Source organism: Microtus pennsylvanicus, chromosome 9 (genome assembly GCF_037038515.1).
Source record: "Microtus pennsylvanicus isolate mMicPen1 chromosome 9, mMicPen1.hap1, whole genome shotgun sequence".
NCBI lineage: Eukaryota > Metazoa > Chordata > Mammalia > Rodentia > Cricetidae > Microtus > Microtus pennsylvanicus.
In genome coordinates, this window is record NC_134587.1 from 15,908,001 (window position 1) to 15,924,104 (window position 16,104).

Below are 16,104 nucleotides of genomic sequence, written 5' to 3' on the forward strand. Positions count from 1 at the left end.
GTGCCAACAAGAAAGACATACTTGAAACCCCCCAATAAATTATATTTGTCCTACAAGTCCCTGTCTATATCTATATAATTTATTGACATCTATGTAACTCATAACACAGGAAATGAATGACCAAATTAAAAGCAATTTTATAGTCAAAACCTAAATTTCCATTCTTGATTTATTTCCAATTTGTTATTTTAAGGAAACTTCTAGAAGCATGTATAACCTCGGTTTGGAACTCAGCGGATGCCCTGGGAAATTCAGAGGCATTGTGTATGAGGACTTAATCAATGCCGCATAAGGTCACTGACTTTTCAAAGAAGGAGAGTGAAAGCCCTGTGTGTTACTGTGACTCCAACATGAGGGTTTGGGGAAGGTTCATAGTGCCAGACGTTGTCTGTCACTACTCAGCAGGGAGTTTACTGACACTCCCAGAAAACCATCTCAGGGAAAAAATCCATTTGGACTCCGTTTCTCTCTCTCCTCCTCTCCCTCCCCCACTCCTGTCTCAACAAGGCTTTATTAATAGCCCTACTCCACTTGGAGCCGACAAGCCTGCTTCTGCCTCTGGAGTGCAAGGAACATGGGTGTGTGTCATCGAGCCCAGCAGCAAAGCTTATCATTAACAATCCTTTCTCTCCTCTTTGGACCGCCCTTCTGCAGCAAGGAAGGTTTCTCTGATGCTCCCACCCAAAGCCACCGAGATAATTCTGCCACATTTCCCCCACAAGGGAATTTATCCTTGGAAACAAATGTATTTAAAAGAAAGATTCCTAGTATGAGTGAAATTTTTGGCACAGCTATCATTTTGGGCTAGTTAATTCAAGTTTGGGGATAATTAAACCTTAGACAAAGTATAATTTATGACTTTAAAAATTAATGCTAGAAGAACTTCAGTGAAAACACAGAGACTTTCCCTCTCATATACTTTATAGTATATCTCTATATATTATATATGTGTGTATATATATATCTTTATAATATATCTCTAATGATATATATACTGTCAGGTTTTAGCTTCACGTAATATGTGTTTCTGAGTACATATGCACTAAGTCCACTGTAGAATCCCGTTAGCTTCACCTTCATTTGGAAGAGGGGATGATCACCAAATGCCATACGTTTACAACCAAAGGAAAGGCCAGACATTTTCACAGGAGAATGAAACCCTAAGGATGACACCTGCTGGCACGACACCCTCTGGCTTGTCCACACCTTCCCCTAAGCACAATGGTCACCAATGGTACTTTTCTCATTTCTATTTTTCTTGTTCTGCTTGCCAGAAAGTAGTGTGAAAAGATGCAGTGGGAACTCCTTCAGCCAATAGCCTTAAAAAGCCAGCCCGCTTGGGCGTGGTCTCTTGTACTATAAATGCATATTGAAGCCTGCACAGAGCTCCACAGGGTTCTCTCTCCCTCCCTCTCCCTCTCTCTCTGTCCTGCTGGATCTGGCTTCTGTTTCCTGCTCCTGCAAAGGACTGTGATCTGTGAGTCTACCTACCCCTAAATAAAGAACCCTTTATCATCATACTCCATTCTGAGCTAATGTGGGACCACTTTACATGTTCATCTACAGAAAGAGGTGTAAGAATTGCAGCATGAGAGGAGCTCTCCGCCTCACGAAGGGAAGGCTGCTGCGGCTTGTGGTTCCTTCAAAGAAACGCATGCACGGCCATCATTATAAGTCTTCTGGCTCTCAGATGGTTTACAGTTGCTTAGCTGTTAGAATCTATTGCACACACCCCCAAGTCCTGAAAAAAGAACAGGGTGTCTTCCCTGGTTCTATACTTGGTAATCAATTAATTTAATAATAAGAAGGACCAAAATAATATCAACTAGTTTTCTACTTGGTGAGTGTTTTTTGCTGCCTGTGGACTTTTTTTTTTAATCTCAGCTATGTTCTGATGATTTTATCCCATTGAGACTTTGTGAGAATTTATTCGATCATACGTATAAAATACTTAGCAAAAAAAAAAATCACCTAGTGATTGACAGCCATTACCACTGACTTACTATTATTTGAACTTGGAGAATGGTGTCATCTCTGGAGAGGAAAGGGAGTTAGTTTTCAGAGAAAGGCTGGAGTTCAGAAGCAAAGTTAATAATCATTGTCGAATTAAGTACACAAAAATCAGTCAGGAAAGACAAAAACAAGCATGAGAAAAAATTTTCAGTGAAACTTGCCAAAGATATTGACAAAAGGAATGTGAACTTCATGGGGACTGATTTATGTCCAACTCAGTTTAACTTACTGTCTTCACATGACATAACTCAATGATAGATCAAGGCATTTTCTGCATTTTGTTTTTCTCCAACTTAGATGCTGTCCCCATACCTCTTGACGACATAAAAGTCCTCGAACTCCCATACCGGAAGTCTACCCTCACCACACATGTAGCTTTCCCTATGTTTTTTGGCCATGCCACAGCAGGTAAGCAATAGTATACCTCCTCCAGCCACTCGTCCTACAGCCAGACCCCCATGGTTTCCAACTATCCCTCTGTCCTTGTAAATTCAGCTCCCTACCCAGCACTGCCCTTCTCTCCTAAGTTCCTGTCTCCTCTTGAACATTTCTTTTCCTCTCCTTATGTTCAGTCCGATTTACCCTACACTCGCTTCTCTCCGGGCCAGCTCTAAGAGCCCCTTTCCTGGTCTGAGAGGACACTGCTTCTCCCTTACCATGGCCTTCTACACCTTCAAACTCTTATCACATAATTACGTGACTGTCATAACAGCTCCAACCTGTGCTTAAGACTTAGGATAGCTTCTGAGTCCCTGAGGATGAAGAGAGACAAACACTTTAACACCTGAGCCTCCTTCATGTAACTCCCCTGCCTCAGGTCCAGCAGACACCCCATGCCATCTTCTGTGCCTAGCCACTATCTCAGATCTTCCTGTCACTTCTCTCAGGCACATTTCTTGACTTCCTGTCCACATCTGTTTCCCGTCAAAGACTTCCATAACAGCTTACAACTTTCTTGCATAGCCCTGAATGAAATTTCGATTCAATTTCCTTTGACCACTTGATTGATATTTTTCTCTCCTACTGAAATGCAAGTTCCTATAGACAGGAAACCATAACTGTGTTTAGTTTCCTGCTGGCCCCAGTCCAAGCACACTCTTATAAAGGTGTGTATGATGTAGCAATAGCCAATAGTAAGTATTCTTAGAATGGATGAATAATGTCAGATAAGCACCCCATGAATACAGTATACTTACTGCTGTATAAAAAGAAGAAAGAAAAGAATGGAAACAGAAGGAAAAGACCCTGTGGACAAATGTCCGGCATGCAAAACACAGTCTGGCCTGTGAATAAAAATGGTTAGCTCAGATGATGTGAGAATATAAGATCTTTGCAAAAAAAAAAAATGAACTGAAGTTTCACCTTTAGCTTTAGAGAGTTGAGCTTCTCCTCCCTGAGGTGTTCTCTCAGCATCTCCCGGTGCAGCCGTTCCTGCTCCCTTGCAAACTCGCCCAGGGTGTACTGGCGCACGCTGTTGTGACGACTGGACATGCCCAGAGTGCTGCCCCCCTGGCTGGGCACGCTGGTGAAGCCCTGTCTCCTGGTGAAGTAGTACACGGTGACACAGCTGAAATGCACATTCTTCGTCCTCAGCCGTTTCTCTCTTTTGAGGATGGAGGAAGCTGGAAGAGAAAGAAGCGGGTCAGTGAAGCCCAGGGCAGCAGCGCCCCTGTGAAACCAACAAAACATCCTGGATCCTGAGTCTGTTGAGGACCAGAATGTTTGGAGCCTTGCCGGCTCAAAAAATACTGAGTCCCAGAGTTGGCAAAAGGGCCTTTTGATTTCCTTTCTTACATTCTTTTTTTTTTCCCTAGGTGCAGTAGAGTAGATTTTAAATGTTTCTGTAATGGCTGTTGAAGCAAACTTCTGGAGAGTTGCCAGTTATTTTTGGAATTAGCAGCAGAATTTAATTCCTCATTTCCTTGAATCCCTTGAGCTTTGGTTTCCTGGATTTCACACAGGTACTGTTATATTATGATCAGAAAAGTCCGAACATGTAACCCTCCATACCTTGGGCTTCATTTTTAAGAGTATGTCTTAAATAAAAAAAAAACAATCAACTATCAAATAAATGAAAAGAGCACTTATTGTGCAGAAAATAAAGGTGGTTAAAGGGCACGAAAATGTATTTAATATTTTATAAAGAATAAAGGCACTAAAGGGTTCCAAGACAAAGAAATAACAAATACTTATGGAAATGCTATTTATAGTCAATGGATAATTGCATCCTATATAGATATATGTATTGAAAGAGCTGGCTGTGCACTGTGGATATGCACTATTGTCACATGCCAATAGAAATGCATTGCTCATAACACTGAAAAGATAAACTAATCCAAAGTAATCAAAAGTCCATGAAAAAGAGCTTATTGACACTGTATAGAGATTTTAACAACTTAAATCTAACATAGCTTTCATTAGGTAAAGCAGTATTCCCCTTTAAATAACATTGTATTAAAATCCAAATACTGTGATAACTAAAAATCCCATAGAATATGTCAGGACCACGTTCTCTTCATATTATTTTTTATTTAACAAAATCTGCACGCTTTCATATACAACATGGGTGTTATACCACGGAATTGCCAGATCAAAATAATTAATGTTGGCATATCCTTACCTATTTTTCTATGTTGATGATTAGAAACCCTATTATTAGCTGTGGAGACAGAGGAATGGACTGAGCCATGAGGAAAATTTGTGCACACACTGAGACTGAGCACAAGAGAGTCATATGCTGTCTTCAGGACCTCCCACTGCTGGACGACAGGAATTCTTTTATTCCACGGGAGAAAAGCCAGACTTAGGGAGTCCAAGTGACTCTGTTGAATGTAATTAATGTACTAAGTAAGCTTAAACCTAAAAACTCCAAATTTTATGTCATATGATAAGTTGGCTTATGATCTGGAAGGGAAGAACATCTCTCAGAGGAAATACATTCATTCGTCTCCAGGTCTGACACCTATGCCCTTTCCACTCAGAGGTGTTGAAGTCCCTTAGAATATAATCCTTTTGGAAACGGGATCCTTACAGATATAGACAGATGAAAATGAAATCATTAGTTCCCCCAACCCAGCAGGACAGCTACACCTCCAACAGTCAAAGATGCCACCAGAAGTAGGAATATGCAAGAAAGAACTCTTGCTTGTGAGTTTCAGAGGGGCTGCCACCTAGCCAGCAATTTGACTTCCAGAATTGTAAGAAAAGAGATTTGTGTGGTTCTCAGTCACCCTCTTCATGGGGCATTTTTATGGAAGCTGTGGGAAAGCATGGATGCTCATGAAGAATAGCAGATGGTGAATGAGAAGGCCTCAGACAGCAAGATTACATCGGTGCACATTTACAGGAAGCCTGGTATGATGCTTTTCATCATGTAGGTTTATTTCCATAATGAATGCGGACAGAGGGCCTACAATGTGCCAGCACTTTCTAGATAGGATAGATACACCTGTGGACAAACCTGGACGAGGCAACAAAGAGACTCAAAGTTTAGACAGTAAGTGAACGGTTTTGCTGTGAAAATTCAACCTTCCTACCTACTCTCTTTTCTTTAAAACAACAACAACAAAAACCATTTTATTAATTTTGTGGGGTGGATGGCTGACAGGCTTTTGTCAGGCTGGTGGCAAGCTTCTCAGGTTCCTTCCTTCTTTTCTCTTATTTCACCTTCTCAGAGAAAATTTCCAGAAAGCAAATGCCACGTGTATGTAACTTAAATACTTATTTGTATATTCTTGCAAATTATTTACCGCAACTTCCTTGTATTCCTGGCAGTGGAGACAGTTTGTAACTTTGATTGAAAGATGTTGCTCTGCTTCATAACTCTAAGCTTAAATCATCTCAAAACAGAGAAGACTGTCGGGATGTAAGAGATCCCCATATAAAACAAAATTCTGTCTCCAGGTCAGAAGCCCTCAACTGTCACTGACTGACAGCAGGTGAAGCAGGACCCTCTGGAGTTATCATTAAAACAATACCCTTAAGAAATTATCCTTAGGAGCCATAATTGTAGCAGCCAGGGGAAGTGTTTAATGTACTCACTGGGGTTATTTCCATAAATACTTCTGACAATTTGTGGCTTACGTGTTTAGAAAACCAGTGGCTCTTTAGACAAATTGTTTTTTAGCATGGTGTTCTTAACCCATTTGGATGAACCTATTTTGTTACCCTTTCCCCAAGGCTAAATTAGCGACCCTGTTTGGAGATGGCTGTGAGACTGGCAATGTGGGAGAGGGCAGACGCCAGCTGTGACCTGGGTGGGACTAACACCATAAAAATGTGCACTAGGACCGGTGTTGCCCCCGGCACACAAGGGGTGACAACGCACACCTGTGCTGTTGGTTGCTTTAATATTATAAACAGCACTGTAAAGAGAACGATCAAAAAGCTGAGGATATCAAAGGCCTTGAAACACTCAAAATTCAGTCTAATGGAGATTTCCGTGGGTTTCTCGAATGTTAGGAAACATCCGGGACCCTCTCCTGATGATTAAATCAGAGCCCCAGCATGGGCCATCAGAGGCATCACTTGCCTCCAGCCTTCACTGTGACACACTTCACAAGGTGGAATCATTAAAAAAGAAAGTATCTGTGTTCTTCAAGCCTGGAAAAAAGACAAGACTCACTCAGCACACCTCCCTTAGGGACTCTGCACATCCCTGATAGACCTATATATTCATTTGTGCCCTTTACAGAATGAATGAACACCACTGTGTGTGTCTACCGTGGTCGTGTAAGCTTTACAGCTGTGAGGTCAAGAGCAAGAAAAGGAAAAATGAGAATGTGGCTTTTAATACTGCTTTCAAAAACGGTAGTTTTCATATTCCACACCAATTTGAAGCATCTTTCCTTTTATCCAACCTCAATTGCTACCCCAATACAAAAGCATCAAAGCACAATGAGGCCACATCTACCTCCCAGGAGACAGATCTTGGGAGCACCAGGGCCTGTGTGACAGAGTGAGAACTCTCAAAACCAAAACAATGAAACCCCAAAGGTTGGAAAATGGTTGAACTCACAACATCAAGCTAAGAATACAGATAAATAACGGAATCTTCAATATAAAGGAAGAATTCATAAATGCGGTGAATTGAAAATGTAAAATCAAACCTAAGAATTGGATCACAATTGACCATTTTTAAAAGAAGCAAATGCCCTGACAAACATTTTCTGACCCCATAAAAAACATGAGTTAAAGCAAACAAAAAACCAATGAAAACTAGGCTTTCTGGCACATACTGGTAGTCCCAGCACTGAAGAGATAAAGGCAGAAGTTCAAGGCTACCCTGTTTTATATAGTAAGTTCCAAGCCAGAACGAGATCCTGCCTCAAGGAAAAATGACCAGGACCATGTGAAAAGGAAAGAAAGAAAGAGGGGAGAGGGCGGGATACGGAGAGAAGATGGGAGGGAGGAAGGAAAAAAAGAAAGAAAGAAAGAAAGAAAGAAAGAAAGAAAGAAGGAAAGAAAAGAAAGAAGAAAGGAAAAGAAAGAAGAAAGAAAGAAAGAAAGAAAGAAAGGAAAAAAAGGAAGGAAAAAAGAAAAAGAAATTGTCTGTAGTCATATTAGAATTACATAATTTTGTCAGAAGATGAACGAATCAATGTATGAAAGTTAGTAAATCAATTAATAAAAGTTGAATCATATTAGGCTCTAAGAAATTTCAACAGATTTTGTTCAACTCCATGAGTTGTGTGAGGGCAGACCACATAATTGGGTGGGTGGAGGACCTGGCGAAGGATCTGTAAGGAGTTGAAAAGAAAGATAATATGATCCCTATATGAAATTCTCAAAAAAATTTATCAAGACATTACTTTCAAAAAAAGTCCTTCTATACTGGAATACAGCCTCAAAACTGTAAGAGTTTTTACCTGACTTAGTTTTATTTTTCCTGATTAATTTGATTTATAATTAATCAATTTGTCAACACCACTAGCATGTGTCCTTCCACTGGTGATTTCTGTACACACCTCTGGACCATGGGGTCCACACAGACAGCTATACAAAGCAAATGCTCTTAAAGTAAGGTGGCACTATCATCAGACTCTCCTTCTGGTGGCAACAACCACCAACGAGGTCTTGCTGGAGGCTGAAACAGGAAGTGGAGCTGCGTGGTTTGACATTAAATTTGGCACATGGAAGTTGAAAGCCTGCAATCCAGTCTTACGTTAAACAAAGGGGACATTTAATTATATCTTTTAGGTACAGCATCAACAATATACTTTTATCTCCTATGCTGGATACTCAAAAGAAACATGTCAGTGAATTTGCTAAGTTCACATGTTACGTTTATTTTTGGATTTTGGACAAATCTAGTAAAAATTTAAAAAAAAAATCTTGTTTGTTGTTGTTGTTAGAAAAACCCAGACAATAAAATGTGCTTGTGTGTGTGTGTGTGTGTGTGTGTGTGTGTGTTTAAATCACACAGGTAAAATTAGTGTGGGATTCTAATGTGTAAAAACTGGCTCTTACTTTTTGAAGGGAAGACTCAATATCTAGTTGGGAAGCATAGCTTCAGAGGATCCAATTTCACCAGAAACAATTTTATGTAGAAATTAACAGATTAGGTAATGGATAAATGTTCAGTAAAGTTCAGATTAACTTGGTCTTTATGAATACCACCTGCAAACTCCCTGTGATCATATGTTCTTTCTCTCCATCCTAGAATGATTATCAGAACTGAGCTCCTGGTCAGGATGTTCATACATGGCCTCAGTCTTAACCACAAGTGAGAAATGGAAACGGGTCCAGTAACCAAGACAGACTTATTCCCCTGAAAGTGAGGCCCAATTATGATGTGAGATGTCCCTCTGTATGCTGGGTGTTTTTTTGTGTGTGTGTTTTTTTTTCACCATTGGTTAATAAAGAAAATGCTTTGGCCTATGTCAGGGCAGAATATAGGTAGGGAGGAAAACTAAACTAAATGTAAGGAGAAAGAAGGCAGAGTCAGGCAGAAGCCAGGTACCTGCTGAAGGAGAAAGATGCCAGAATTATACTGGTAAACCACAGCCTTGTGGTGATACACAGATTAATAGAAATGGGTTAATGGAAGATGTAAGAGCTAGTTAGAAATATGCCTAAGCTATTGGCCAAACAATGTTGCAACTAATATAGTTTCTGTGTGATTATTTAGGTCTAAGCAGTCAGAAAATGAAAATAGAGTCTCCGTTTACACATTTATTATCAAAAAGCAATGTTGCCTTTTTCTAAGTGTCCCCTTTATTCCTCTGGTCCTATTTGAAGATTCCCTAAAATATGGGCCCCAGTCATATTTTCAAATTTATTTAGCTCAAGTATTCAGGGCAATTCCTTTATGTGAGGGAAACTTCAAAGGGCCAGTACTACTGAGGAAGCACCAAGAAGCTTGGCTGCAAGAAAGGTAATATGAAAGCAAAGACTGAGAATATTTTCTCTAGAATCATCAGTGAAGTTCAAATCACTTAAAGTATGTGATGTACATTTACCATTTACCTACCTATTGTCAGAATCAAGACAAGCTATGGCCTTGCTCCTTAAGGTGTTGCCCTTATTATTATGAAGGTCATCTTCAAAAATAATCTCACGTGCAAGTCTGTTCCTCACTGATATTCTGGTTTCTCTGTATTGTGAATGACAACCCTCTTCCCCCCCCCCACACACACATCCCTCTTTCTCTGCAGTACTGGGAATTGAACCTAGGACTTCACACAACCTAGACGAGTGCTTTACCAGTGAGCTACACCCTCCACCTGATTTTTTCAAAAGCATAGCGCACCTCTCTTTCTATCCCAAAAGTGCCATTCTTCCACACCTCAAGACAACCTACCAGCTTAGGAACCAGTGAGTCAGCGAGCAGATGAGACCACGTACCAATATAAAAACACACCCACAAAGCACTTAGCATTTTGATGTCAGTTCACTGCAGGACAAGGTTTAGAGTTTAAACATGGGACTAGGTACGATTCTTGGCCATAAGGTCGGTTTGCCTCCCGCCCCATTCTAATACTAAGTTAAAAATATTCACATTTGGTTTATCCGTAATGCTTGCTGCTGAATTGTAGCTTCTAAGTCAAACCATTCAAGATGAGACTCTTGTTTGACCGGTTTACCTGAAGGATAAAAACAACCTGCTTATATAAGATTATACGAAAAAGACAAGAGCCCTTTAAGGCGGGCAAAGGCACTGCATATACATGCAAAAAAACAACAAAGTGGCAGGAACAGAAATTATATGGAAAGCTGACCCTTGAGGCTGCCTGACAGAAGCTTTGTTTAAGATCATGAACATGCACGTCACGTCCTCATCCATTCACCCTGTCAGCTCCATCCACACGAGCTGGCAGGAGATCTGCATGCAGGGACCAGCTCGCCTCCGTCTCTCTGGACAGGCAGAGCCCAGGGTGTTGGGCACTCTGTAAACCGCGTTTTCCTTTATGCCGTCGGTGCGACGGAGCTGTCATCTATTGATATTCTCAGCTTGGTACCAAAGACAGCGTTCCTGCCCGGGATGCTGATGGAAACCCCAAACACTGCAGGTAGCAGGCAAATGTCAAGTTGACCTTCCAGCCTCCAGGCCGCATGTAATTAAAACGATTAACCCACAAGAGGGTGACATTTCGGCGGCTATTTTCATCCACGCACTTCTTTTATTAAAGATACCACTTCCTTGCTTCATAATCCTTACGAATATTCATGAAAGTGGGGCATATTTTGATCACCCTTGCTGGGACAAAAGCAACATACGCACTTTAAGCTTATAAAGTGGAGATTAAAAGAGCAAAAGGTTTTTTTTAAAAAGTCCAGATTTCTCCCTTTTATCTCATCTTTAAATATAATTAGGCCAAAATGGAGAAGCTCCTTAATATAGATTCGATTTCACCATGGGTGTGGTATGAGTGCCAAATGCCCTACCATTATATGGGTGCTGAATGTTGTACCATTAAAATGTTATTAATATTGGAGACTCAAATTAATAACATAAAGCAAGTTTCAATTGTGCCACCAACGGTGGTGTAAAGCCTCTTGTTCTCACGGAGAGACATGCTTTTCCTTTTGCATCAATTCATTTACCTAGCCTCTAGTCCAAAGCACCAGGAATTCTGACACTCCAATTCTCCTACTTCTGCTCCGGCTTTATGTTTGTACCATAAATCACTTAAGTGAAGTTTATATATTAAAATACTCGAGCAAAATAGTTGAAGCCCAATATACTATTAAAGTCACTAGCAAAGTCCGGGCACGCCATTCTGCTCAGAATTGCCCGAGGCTGACCAGAGGTTGTGAATATTATTGTTATTTTTTCCTGTTTCATGGTTTCAACTAGGCACGGGACATTATTTCCATTGAGAATCATTTTTACAGAATCTTAATCACTGCTATTAGTTTTTTCTACTATCTTTATTTATTTATTGAGAGGACAGCAACACTCACAATCACACATGGAACACATGCTATCGATGGATCTATTCGCCTTCTGTTTGTAAAGGGTGCTTCCTTATTGAAAGCAAGCCGCACCAGAAATAAATGTGAAGAGGCATTCCTTTCCTAATATCTGCAAGCTCATATATGGTCAAACGATTCAGTCAATGAAATCAGAATTATACTAGCTGCGATGACGTACTGCATGAATTGTATTAATGGGCACCAGCATTCTTCAGTTCCTTCACTAATACTCTCAGCATTACATTCATCTACCTCACAGGACTATTATGAGACATAATTACTTCCGTGAGAAACCCGAATCACAGATGGAAAATATTGCATCTGCCCAGCACTATCTCAGTGATGCTCTTCTTTATTATCAGGGACAAAGCAGGCAAGCACCACCTCTTCCCCATTTGGTTTCCTTAATCTCTCACATGTGCAATTAAGCATTAAAACTTCGTGCCCAGGAAACACATTTTGCTGCCACTAAAGGAACAGTGATTTTTTTTTTCAAAACACATAAACCTCTGGCTCTAGCTTCATTAGAACCTCAACACGCATAACCTCCAGATCACTTGGCGTCTTACTGGGAAAAGGTAGGCCTTGCTGCACATAAATAATCACAGCTCTGGCTGCAGTCCAAGGTGCAAGTACTTTCGTCTGCTGTCTCAGCAATTCTCCTGATGTCAAAGACACATTAAAATAAATGGAAACCATATGTCTCCTCAGCAGAACACCGGCGCTCTTACAACCAAGAGGGCAATGCAATTCATTACCACTACTGGAGAAATATTTGGGGGACATGGACTATCTCAGTGTAAAAATGAGTGCATGAGGCATTCTCCCACAATGAACAGAGGAGATGTTTGCTATTCGGCAGCTCTGCTAACCTGCTATACCGTGTTTTACATTTTTTTCAATACCACCATAAGCTGCTCCGGTTAGAAGGATTAAGCAGCATTTTCCACCTGCTCAATGACTTCCTGAACAGTTTCTCATCTGCTCCAACAATATAGCCCTGTCAAGCCCTATACATCATAATAATCCAGGTCCTAACAGTGCTTAAAAACAACGGAACACAGCACAACAAATCTCCACTGCAATAAAAGAAAGAAAATTCTTCTGAGATCACTGGAATTTATTCTGAAGTGCCAGACTGAGTCAAAGACCAGGCCCCTGAGCTTTGAACTCTGTCAGAAATGATGAAAAATGAAAACATGATTCAAAAAAAAAATTTCCTCTGACCTAAAAGAGCCCTTGCTATGTGTACTCCAAATTAAAATGGAAATCACTTTCAAGAGCATAATAGAAGGATACTAATCAGTGGGATTCTGCTGGCTACATATGTCACGAAATTCTGAAGGAAGTTGAGAAGCTGAAGACTTAAAGCACGAAGTACAAGGGCAGCTGGGGGGACAGCTGGGGCGGCTGGCCTACCTTCTGCTTCCTGGTTGGCAGCGAGGGATGGGGGCCAGGTTTCAAACATCCAAAACAACAACATTGAGCTATGACTTTTCTATAAGTGTGCGTGTGTGTGTGTGTTATTGAGCTTGTGGTTCCAGTTTTCATAATTCCCCATACCTATTATGGTTGAATGTTTACGCTGTTCAAAAGTTCTCTTCTGGAAACCCAACATCTAATGTTATAGTATTCTGTGACGTGAATGAAAGATGTCCCAGGGGCTCAAATGTTGGGACATCTGTCCCCACCTGAAAGGGCTGGTTTGAAAGGTGGGTATTGTGGAATCTTTAGGGGGGGCAGGGTCTTACTGGTTGATGTCAGGCTCTCTGGGGTTTGATAACCAGGGCCCAGTTCCTGCTGCTCTCTGTTTGCTGCTCCATCAAGACGTGAGGAAGGGAGGAGACTCAGCTTCACAGTCCTGCCACCATGGAGTCCCTGCCACCATCCCTTAGCCTCTGTGATGAACTGCACTCTCCACTGTGAGTTAAAATACCCTCCTCCTGAGTTGCTATCACTAGGCATTTTCTCAGCAACAAGCAGAGAGAGAGAGAGAGAGAGAGAGAGAGAGAGAGAGAGAGAGAGAGTGAAGAAGGGTGAGATGGTCACCTTTGCAAGGTCAGCCGGTGGGGGTGTCTCCCTAACTGGCAAGATTACTGCTCTTCTAGAAAAGACCCAAGCGAGACCCTTGCCCCTTGCACAGTATCTTCACAACAAGAAGGTGGCAGCTATGAAACCCTCCCTGGACACCATATCTGCTGATAGTATGTCAGCTTCTCAGTCTTGGGAGGAATAAATTTCTGCAACCCAACTCACAATGTTTTGTTACAGCAAGGACAAAGACTCACCCTTTAAAACAAGGAGTGAAAGAATTTATTGAGCACAAAGTCTGACACAGAATCTGACCATTCAATAGTCACAAAACAACAAACAAACAAAAGAAGCCTCATAAACAGCAGCAAAAAACAAGGCATGTGCCCCTCCTTTGGCCATTACTGACAAGAACACAGGGCAGTGGGAGGCAGGCACCTCACTCAGTGTGGGATCTCTGGAAACAGCAGAGGGCTTCGAGTACAACTTTTAAACAACACTACAGGAACAGATGCAGCACAATGGACAAGATCACCAGCGCCTGCATCCTCTAAACCACTTTGCCGTACTTTCAGACAAAAATGAGATCCACCAGCTATGGCTGGGGTCCTCGTGGCCAACGTCTTCCTCCCTCATTAATTTCCAGCCGGTTTACCTACTTCCCAGCGTAATTTGTCAAAGGGGTAAAGCATGTATTGAAGAGAGGACATGTTGTCCTCATGGCTCCAGGGCACACATAACTTTACATTAACAACCCATTTGAAAAATGCTGTATTTTACATATCAGAAGATCAAACATAACAAAACCAACCTGGGCTCTAAACAATCCATCAGTAATGAGCTTGCAAGTTCATCTCTCTGAAGCAAGGAGCTGGTAGCATGGAGAGTTACTTGAATGGAAATGATTTTGAAAGCAAAACCCTGCAGATAACATATCACTAATTGGTATTGACCTCCAGCAAAAACATGACTGACGTTCCTGCCTTTAGCAGTCCATTAGCGATGGGTTTTTTTGAAATGATTTTTGCCTCTTGCTATTTAAATTGTCATCTGTGCTTAGAGCAGAGACTGCCATGTTAAAAAATCATGCTGCTTAAAAATATGCAAATGCCCTATGAAATTTTAGGAGATGCAGACATGTTCTAAGATATATGTTTTCTTGTTTATGAGACCTAGAACTTGAGACAGAGCAGATAAATAAGCAATGAGTGGTTTGACAGAATCATGTAACGAAGCAGTGAAGCAGTTAAGGGTAGGTAGTTTTTTGCTTTTTTTTATTGTTTTTCTGGGACTGACTTTATCCTACAACTAAAACATTGTCTGAGACTGGAAAATAGTATTGGGGAAGAGGGATCTCCTAGCATTCCTGAGGCCCTGGGTTCAATGCCTAGCATCATCATAAATATCCTATTAATATTTAAAGGATAGGGATCAAAAATCAAGATTCCTGGTTCAAGAACAAAGGGCCACATTACAGGAGCACCTTGGTATCCTTGTTTCTCCCATCCCAGCACCAAAAGTTCTACTTGGCAGGGGCCAAATAGATTCTGGATAGACAGCAGGTTTGATGTGAACCACAGGTGGAGCAAGCTTCGTAGCTGGTATAACAAGCAGTGAGCAAGCCTGTTCTTTCTTAACGGAAGGCAGGACCTCAGACTTCAGGGTTGTTTAGAACAATCATGACACGGAAAATTCAAGGAGATCAGGAAAGTATATTTATTTTGTCTTCAGAAAGACATATAAAAGTGCAAAAAACAGAGGCTCGCTGGTCAGAGAAACACGGGCTGCTCCTGCAGAACATCTGAGTTTGATTCCCAGCCCAAATTTACAACGCTAACTCCACCCACATTGCAGAGAGCAACTGTAACATCAATTCCAAGGGATCCAAGGCTGTCTTCTGGCCTCTTCTGGCACCAGATTTATGCATGGTACATATATACACATAGAAGACTCAACCACATCAAAAATTAAAAAAGGAAAACTCTAAACCTTTCAAAAGTGTAAGAAACTCATAAGAAAGTATGTTCCAGCACTATTTTGATTATTTTATCCATTCAGACACCCCAAACATTTAAAATAGGGTTTGCATTCAGGAGATATTTAATGCATATTTGTTGAATCAATGGATGAAATTAAAACACTTTTAAAAATTACTTCATAATAGAAGATCAGAATAATAGATAATAGAACAATCTGAAATTTCTGTGGAATCTCTCTCTTTAATCCTACCCTCTCTTTTGCTCTAGCACGCAACTCATATCACAGAGAACAAATTTGAAGAATAAACTTCCTTGCTGTATTATTCATATTCTCAAAGAGATGCATCATGGTTTTTAGATTTCCTAGAAAATTAAGAAGGAATGAAACTTTCCTGAGCCACATTATTCTCTCCCAAATCAAATGCCTGCTGGAATTTCCAAAGCTAGCACCATTTGAGAACATGACTCAATGCATACGGAGACTGCAGTTTTAAGGCCACTTTCTTCACTGCTAACTACTACAATTCTCGCAGAATGACAATTACAAAAGCACATCTCAAAAGTACCCATCAAGTAGCTTCTGATGTGAAAGAAGTATTCGGAGTATGTAAAGAAACAATCTACCCGGCGGGGCAGAAAATCTACCGACTACAAACTCTCCCAA

At 40.9% G+C, this 16,104-nt stretch overlaps 1 protein-coding gene across 4 annotated transcripts in view; it reads right to left on the bottom strand.

Annotated features, from left to right (window-relative positions):
- The window catches only part of Csrnp3 (cysteine and serine rich nuclear protein 3), a 172,205-nt gene that overhangs the window by 11,036 nt on the left and 145,065 nt on the right, over positions 1-16,104 (bottom strand). For all 4 annotated transcript variants that reach the window (XM_075985002.1, XM_075985003.1, XM_075985004.1 and 1 more), the window contains one exon: positions 3,376-3,635. In XM_075985002.1, the coding sequence (XP_075841117.1) occupies positions 3,376-3,635 (260 nt within the window). The remainder of the gene's footprint in view (positions 1-3,375; positions 3,636-16,104) is intronic.